Genomic DNA, 8,424 nt, shown 5'->3' with positions numbered 1-8,424 from the left:
GGTTTCAATTGAAGAGGGTTAAAAAAATACTGAAAATGTGATCCTTTAGTAAAATGGGCCAAGGCCCAATTTCAAGGAGTTGGGCCTGAAGCTTGGGCCTTTTCAAGCCCGTATTACCTTCTCCTTCGTCGTCTCCTTCACCTAGGGCATCGATCTGCAGGATCTCAGGAAAGGTCTCTTCTTGATTTTGAGGTACGCCATTCTTCTCTAGCTTCTGTTCTAATCGCCTCCCCCTTCTTCATGGACACTCGCTAAGCTTCATAGTGTTCAGCAGCTCAGCTTAATAGTTCAGAATGGAGCAAGGGGCAGAATCTGCAAGTCCAGGGATCGACGCGGGCAAGGCGGATGCCGTGTCACGGGTGAGGGGATTGCTGTTCCGCCGGATGCTGGTCGGTATCAAAGACGGACGGTTCTTCCTGGGCAACTTCCACTGCTTGGACAAGCAAGGGAACATCATTCTCCAGGACACCGTGGAGTACCGCAGCACCAGGCGGTCCTCTCCTTCCCCGATGGAACAGAGGTGCCTCGGTCTCATCCTCATACCCGCGTCCTGTCGGACTTCGTGTCATGTCGATACTTCCATCGAGGAAAGGCTGTCACTCTTATCGCTTCAAGATCATCATGATCAAACTTCTTAAGTAGCTATTGGTCTCATTGGTCTTCTGCCATGTAAATGACTCATATGAGGATGAATGGAGCCTTAATCGGTTGTCATCCCATCGAGCTCACTTGTATTGCAGCTTCATTTGATGAATTTTATGCGATAATACAAAGTGAAATGCCATAACGGAAATATGGGGATTGCGAGTCTTTGCGAAACAATCATTTTCTTCATGTTCAAAGAGCAGAGTAGAAGATGATTACAAGGATAGCACAAGAAAATAATTCAGTGCGTTGAAGGAATGAATTTACGAACTGGCCGTGTATTTGAAATGAACACGGACTGGAGGTGTGGACATCTCCGAGTAGGTGGTCGATGAATTGCTGCCGGAAAATGTTCGTCAAAATCTGTTGCTGTATGGTGTCCCGTATACGATCAGGTAAGGAACTGTCCGCAGAACAGAGTCAATCGGTATCGCAAAGTTGACACCAGAAGACATCCCCGACCCTGCATTACTAGAATTAAGCTGTAGTTATAAATCATTTGAACTTAAAGCGGAACAATGATAAACCTTCTGGGTATATTAAGGAAGGTTACATCACCTTTCCGGGTAAATGTTGCAGTGTTCACTCCGATAACATGGCCATACGAGTCGACCAGAGGCCCTCCAGAGTTTCCTGTGCAAACATACACCACAGAGATGAAAAGGAAAACACATTACAAGGATAGCTCAAAGATCATTCTCTTTTCTACTGATTAATCAGACTGAGTTTGATCTTAGACCACGTTTTTAATTGGTCTTCCAAAATTGCGAGGAAAAAAGAATCAGACATTTTACCGGAATTAATTGCAGCATCGGTTTGAATAGCTCCACGAATAGCCCTTCCATCTGGTGAGGGTATCTCCCTCCCCAGCCCGCTGACTACCTGACCATTCAGACCGACCAAGTACAATAACTCCATTAAGCTCCTTTGATTATTGGATTCTTACTGCCGAAAAAGCTTCTCAGCTGAAGTACGTATTCTCTTCCTTGAATTCTCGGAGGACAATATGATCACTTACCCCTGTTGTTAGAGTGTTCTCATATCCATATGGGTTTCCGATTGCGAAGCAGCTCTGACCCACGCGAAGATCACGAGAAGTGCCGAGGGCAACAGGCTTCACTTGATGGCCATCAACATCAACCTTCAAAACGTAAAAAGGGCAAATATCAAACAGAAAGACTTGTGAGAAGCAAGGGATTACTTTGCTGCAAGCATATTTTTAGTCATATTGGAGATTGTTTTTGTTATTCATTTTGGTAAAAAGCCATTCCTTAATGAAATAACCTTTAGAACAGCGAGATCATACGCAGGATCAAAGCCAACAATGTTGCCTTCCCTGACAAAGCTATTCCCAGCTGCATCGACAAGATATACCTATGTAGAAGTGAAGAGATTATAGAAAATATTACTACTCAATCTCTTGGAACAGAATTGCCAATTACTAAGAATATGCAAGTTGCAAGAGTAAAGAGAGGCAGACAGGGAGAAAAAAAATAGAGTGAGCTAAGTGTATAACCATCATGAAACCTTACAACGCTGCAGCCCACTTTTATCCGTGGCCAATTTAGATACGACATGGTAATTCGTAACCTGTAACAGAGTAGAAAATTTTTAAAGTCAAGTAAAATGCTGCAAAATGCCAGCTTTCCATAATGTCTTTCACTATGCTATATCCAACTTGAAAAATGAATTTTTTCTTTTTCCATGCTAGTCATCCACATACTGAGAGAGCATACTACTGCTTTGCCGTAATCTCTTTCACTAGTGTAGTCACGGGAATGTAAAATAACGTAGAAGAAAGGAAGCAAAGGATACCTACAATGTGACCAAACCCATCCCAGATGAACCCCGAACCTGTGCCCTCAACTTTAGCACTTTCATCTTCGGCGAGCAACCATTCGTCCATGCCATTGGGGCCTTTAGCCAGTTCCACATCCTTAATGAAGACAACTGATGGCGAAGTTTCCTATAAAAATTTGAACTGGCTGAGAATCACAGCTACATAAAGCCAGAGGTTCCAATAAAACAAGTAAGAAGGCCTGCTTTCAATCGGCGGTGAGTGAAAAGCAAAATCAGTAGAACGACAAGGTAGTCCCATGTCAGAAAATGTAATAATACTCCTAAAGATAAGCACTTTCTCCGGATTTACTCAGACCTACTATCATACTGATGCACAGTCAACCTCATCGCTAAAACGATATGAGTGACGACCGAACTCAAACGCACACCTAAACTAGAATGAGTAGGCTAGTTATGGAAAACTCCTTCACAATCTAGTCCAGGGTTAGTCTACGTCGGGATAGTAAGCTCCGAATCTGCACTACCACCAGCTGGGCAATTCCATTGAACTGAAGCATGGAATCCCAACACTACCAAGTTCCTCAACCTAATATTATGCCAATGAGAATGGATCGATCAAACTAGCTACACATAGTCTTAGCAAAGACATAAACAAATGGCATTGCGCAGAAACTCAATTTGAAGAATCAAGAACGACAGGGGAAAAGAAAAACTCATTCCTTTTCTCGTGGAGAGAGAGAGAGGCACCTGGAAGATTGTGACGAGGCGATCTTCCTCTTGCTGGAGCTCATCTACGAGCTGTCCTTGTAGGGCAGTGGCAGACTGATCTGCAAAGAAGTTGCAACGAGCAAACAGCAGGGAAACAACCCCGGCTGTCGGAACCAAGACAGCGGACCTTCGCCTCGTCACACTACTATTCCTCGTACTGGAACTACTCCTGACCCAGAAAGCAGAACCCGAAGAAGAAGGAGGAGAACAAGAGGACGAGAGTTGAGGAAGAGAATGGACAGTGTTCAGAGACAGAGAACCCATTTCATTTGCAATCTCCTTCCCTTGTCCTTCTCCGCCTCCAAACCAAAAGATATGTAGGCCATGCTGATGCAATTGCTGATGATGGACCGGACGAGTTGGGTCCATACATTACATATAAAGCCCAATTGGGCTAGACTGATGGGCCTCATTGTGTTGCTGCGGCCCATCAATGTTTGCATTGTGTCTAATTCGTACCGTTCTTAAGAGAGGATACGAAACACAACTGCTCTGGAGAGAGCATCTCCATTGTCTGATTTTCTTTCCGACGGTGAGATATGAGGTGTCCCGGTCTCCTGGTTGAGACCGATTCTTGCTCGGGTATCGGCTAGTTCCAGTCATGCAATGTTTTCAAGGGGTTTCGAGCCATTACATTGTAGATATATTACGTTCACTGACAGCGCAATTTGTCAACTGCACCACACCTCGTAGTTACCACATTATATTTAAAGTCTTTTCTCTAGAGGAATTCGAGCAATATTTTTAGGTTATGTCTATAGGTTCATCTTGTCTTTCTCGAGTAAAAGATTTATTTTTATAAAGTTGGTGAAGTGTTGAATTCGATTGGGATTCCGTCTTAGTTAGAGGTAGATGATAAGAACAGTTTATGCTATATATGTCGTAGTTATGTTGAATATAGGCCTGGCCCAACTAGGCTCTGGACTAAACCACACGACCAAAACTCCTTAAAGTAGGGCCAGGACGGTCATGTTCAATTCTACTAAAGGTCTTCCTCGGACCAAAATAAAATAAATTAAACAAGTAAAATTAACCTTTTGTTTTATATCTTTTTTTTTATGTTATATCTTATATTATTACTTAAACAAAAATTTGATTTTATAATTACTACCTTATTTATAAATGTGTTTGAAAAATACGAAGTACCCCTTATTTTTACTTTAAACACGAGACTATTTAAAAAATATTGTCCACTTAATATTGTTTCTTCTATTTCTTTCTTATACCTGTCAATCTTTTATTATGTTTGTTCTCTCATCTTAATCTCTCAATCTCACGTTGTATCACATTATTTATTTCTCCTTTTCAAACTATATCTCCAATTTTTTACTTTTTTATTTTCTTACCTTTAATTTTTTCCCCCCTCCATCTTCCAAATTAATAGTATATAAGAAAAAAAACAATAAAATTATAGTTGGAGTGGATATACGCGGGTTAGGTGTGCCGAGCACGGATAAGTTTCTAAAATCCCGTAAAATCAGGCTATTTCTAAAAAATTCAGATCCTCATCTAATGCATGATTGAAACTTCCTTTAATAAAATTATTAGCTAGAGTTGTTAGCTCATGTTGAACTTCGCCGTATATGTTCAGATTGCATTCTCTCACGAGTTTTGATTAATCCTCTTAATTATTCTCCTAACTACTCATAATGACATAGGTATTAATTTTATAAAACCGTCAATGCCATTTCATTAAATGTGAGTAAGGATAATTAGGCACGCCTTAGGATAATTTCACCATTTTTGTTATTCTATATATCTAAACATAATAATAATAATAATAATAATAATAATAAACAAATGTACCAATTGGTGGAGGGGCATATGTCGGGCACGATAATATGCATGGTTGTCAACGACGGCAAGTGGGCGATTGGCAACCCTGATATGTACAGTAGCCTAAACCCATTTATCAAAATCGGGAGAGCATTCGATCGATGTCAGATCTCGTACGTATTTATTTATTTATAATCAGTAAAGCGGTCATGTCGTAATCTGAAAAGGAAGCACGTATTTATGGTATGGTATGGATGCTTATTAGTAGTGCTTTTCCTTAGGCAGGGCACGGCTGACTTGAGAAAAACACGAGGCAGAGACTCGAAGCATCAATTAGTGGAAAAACATTGCGTGACTATTGGCCGCCGAATTCTACGGAAAAAAGAAGTAACACTTTCTTTTTAATATTCAATTCTTTCTTCGACTTAGAATTGATTCACAGCAATTCGGCTCGTCCTAACCACATGAGAAATATGCAATTTATTATTATTATTATTATTATTATTATTTTGTTTCTTTCAGGACCTAATTCGCGCAGCATGTGATTCAGATAACTAATTAGGAAAAAAAGAACGTCATTCCCAAATAACAAAGGAAAATAGAGTTTCATTCGCAATCACTGATTAATTAGTCAAATTTCAAGCTTGAATTCTTTCATCGACAACATTGTTTCGAAGTCTACCATGCATGAAGTATCATCACTATTATAGATAATGCAGCTCGAGAATGATCCGACCTCTTTAATTCAAGACAATAATAAGGGGCCGCCGGCGCCATATATACATATGTATGAATCTGGGAAACTTGCTCGGTCGAGTTACCTGAAAAATAGGATATAGATCATGATCAGCAGATTGATATGATAAAAGATTGATTGATCATCACCATCCAAGCTGTCAGCCTCTTGATTAATTAGGGTCTATATTGAAAAGGCGGTGGCGGTGGATATGCACTCATATTTTAATTATGATTTTCGGATTTTCACTAAAAAATGGAAATTAATGTCGAATTAATTTGAATAAGTGGTGGAAAGGCTAATCAAGATCTAATCGAATGTCGACGGGTGGGTACTGGGGGCAAGCAGCACGTTTCTGGCCGACGGCGAGCTGTATGTATCGATTATGTATTGTAATATGGGCCTAACAAAAGTGAGATCTCTTACCAGCATTTCTTCTAGATTCGACTGCTCATGTTTTGCATATGCTCTATATCTCCATGAACATCATTTTCTCATTTAGCAATAAAATCAACATAAAGTAATAATACTGTTGAGAAAGGATGGGGATCGGCCAAAAAATAAAAGGGCTATTTTCTCCTCTATTTGACTAATGTACTCCGATTATTATTGATGGTATCAAATTACTCTCAATTACATACTTATAATTATATAATAAATACGGATAGACCACAAATCACTCTTCCAAGTCTATCCTTTTATTTCTTAATTCAAGCGCACATTTTACCATTTATAAGATCTCTCTCTCTCTCTCTCTCTTTAATCACAGATCACTACCGTATAAAAAGTATTCTAAGTCATTGTATAATATATTCGCTGTACAGTCATTGTATAATATATTCAAAGATTTCAAATGTTTCCTTTATCCAGCATTTTATTGCTTTTTAAATCTCGAAACCAAAAAATATATACAAAAAAAGAGTCAAACAATCATACTTAAATAAACTTAAAGGCAAAAATTGATCACTATGAATAGATTAATAAGAAAAAAAATCTTAAATCCTAGCCACTAGATGTAAACTGCTCCATAATAAACTCATGTAGTCATTTGCTATAAGATTGGTAGTCATAAAGTCGGAAATGCTTATCTATAGTTAAAAATGATAAGACTTTAGAGACAAATGTCATTGATGTGCATCGAAAAGATAGCATGATCAATACCAGCGATGTTAACGAGTCAATTCATTCAGAAGAAGGCTTTTTCTAAAGTTAAATTATCTTTGTCTTGGATTTTTTTCCTGAAATATCTGCTCATTGAATAGCATTATAAACTTTTTTTTACAGTAATTCCAATCTTACAAAACGGTCTACGATTTGCGACACGATTATGGCAGCTCACGAATGGCGATGTGAATTTTATGCCATGCTCTTCCTTTTTCTCTCTTTTGTTTTACTTTTTACAACATTTTTGCTATTTTTTAATGGTTATCATCTATGTTCGCAGTAGATTTTTTCTATTGTTTGTCACGAACGTACGTTGATTCAAGCGGTTCGACGCTTGTTTCCCTTATATAAGATTTCGAGTTCGAGTTTTGTAAATGAAGAAAATTCACGCTGTGAGAGTTTTACCCCTTAATAAGCTAGACCGGGTTAACTGAATTAGCCATGGCCTAATTGGGCTTCCGGGTATCAGAGTTCACACCGAAAAAAAATGTCTATGGTGATATATATATATATATATATGTGTGTGTATGTATAATATTTGATCATTCCATACTAGACATCGGATTGTCCATAAATCGGTTGCCTTTATCTTAATAATAGACTTATATTTGTGCCCCTTTGGCCACACTTTTAATTCAAGCCTTTTATTTTCATTTGGAATTTCAAAATCTTTTAAGTTACGTAATATTAGTTTAAATCATACTCATGACCTCCAATACATATAATGAGTATATACTAAATTAGTCAAATTAAAATTTATAATTTTCTTGAGATATTCTAGTCATATTATTAAAATCAAGAGTAATGTAGGCTGTGAGATATACATACATTATATTATACAGCTTAATTACTGCACGATAAAGAATTAAGAAATGTAAGGATAAAATGTTAGAAAATTTAATGCTGCGTTTGGTTTCATAGTAGGATTTTAAAATCAGATTTTGATTTTAAAAAATAGTGGTATAAATAGGACCCACCATTTGACTTTATATGTGTTATGATCGAGAGAGAAAGTGCAGAATTATTCTGCTGAACATTCGGTTCAATTCATTCATCAGGGAAGACCCCTATATAATCAATTACATCCAGCTGAAAGAGAAAGTCCTAGGAATATAAAGAAACATATGATATCTAGCCTAACATAAGAAAGCTATACTAAAATACAAGATACCAAGATAATATACAACTGTAATACCCCCTCCTCAAGTTGGTGCGTAAGGATTACGAACACCCAACTTGCTGAGAAGAAAAAGAAAACGATCTCGACCCAATGCCTTATAAGTCCGCCAATTGATGTTTCGTGGAGACGTGTGCGGCAACGATGACATTACTCTTAATATGATCGCGAATGAAATGACAATCAATCTCAATATGCTTCGTGCGCTCGTGAAAGACTGGGTTTGCAGCAATGTGAAGTGCTGCCTGATTATCACAAAACAATTGAGTGGGCTGAGAGAAGATGATACCGAGAGATGATAATAGGCTACGGAGCCAGATGATCTCACTAACTGTCGTAGCCATGACCCTGTATTCTG

General features: G+C 38.3%; 2 protein-coding genes across 3 annotated transcripts; one reads left to right on the top strand and one right to left on the bottom strand.

Annotated features, from left to right (window-relative positions):
- The first annotated feature begins 260 nt into the window (after positions 1–260).
- LOC116192750 lies at positions 261–793 on the top strand. The gene has a single exon (XM_031521385.1). It carries the CDS (start codon positions 294–296, stop codon positions 636–638), a length of 345 nt encoding a protein of 114 aa, XP_031377245.1. The 5' UTR covers positions 261–293; the 3' UTR covers positions 639–793.
- Positions 794–810: 17 nt separating this feature from the next.
- Positions 811–3,509, bottom strand: LOC116192749 (protease Do-like 5, chloroplastic). Of its 2 annotated transcripts, none has more exons than XM_031521384.1 (8): positions 3,193–3,509; positions 2,465–2,611; positions 2,173–2,235; positions 1,930–2,019; positions 1,664–1,786; positions 1,440–1,527; positions 1,204–1,278; positions 811–1,116 (listed from the first exon to the last, which is right to left on the bottom strand). In XM_031521384.1, exons 1-8 carry the CDS (start codon positions 3,475–3,477, stop codon positions 1,037–1,039), a joined length of 951 nt encoding a protein of 316 aa, XP_031377244.1. In that variant the 5' UTR covers positions 3,478–3,509; the 3' UTR covers positions 811–1,036. The 2 variants fall into 2 exon arrangements, with proteins under 2 accessions (XP_031377244.1, XP_031377243.1); XM_031521383.1 differs by having other exon boundaries at positions 811–1,108; positions 3,193–3,508.
- Positions 3,510–8,424: the final 4,915 nt, after the last annotated feature.

The sequence above is a fragment of the Punica granatum genome, chromosome 1 (assembly GCF_007655135.1).
Source record: "Punica granatum isolate Tunisia-2019 chromosome 1, ASM765513v2, whole genome shotgun sequence".
Taxonomy (NCBI): Eukaryota; Viridiplantae; Streptophyta; class Magnoliopsida; order Myrtales; family Lythraceae; genus Punica; species Punica granatum.
This window is presented reverse-complemented; position numbering and strand designations above follow the sequence as displayed.

Bases quoted from the DNA above. Each gene is read 5' to 3' on its own strand.
- LOC116192750 (XM_031521385.1), top strand. From the start codon at position 294: ATGGAGCAAGGGGCAGAATCTGCAAGTCCAGGGATCGACGCGGGCAAG.
- LOC116192749 (XM_031521383.1), bottom strand. From the start codon at position 3,477: ATGGGTTCTCTGTCTCTGAACACTGTCCATTCTCTTCCTCAACTCTCG. The intron at 2,612-3,192 runs GTGCCTCTCTCT...AAATTTTTATAG, and splicing joins GCCTCGTCACAATCTTCCAG to GAAACTTCGCCATCAGTTGT. The intron at 1,109-1,203 runs GTGATGTAACCT...CTAGTAATGCAG, and splicing joins TGCAACATTTACCCGGAAAG to GGTCGGGGATGTCTTCTGGT.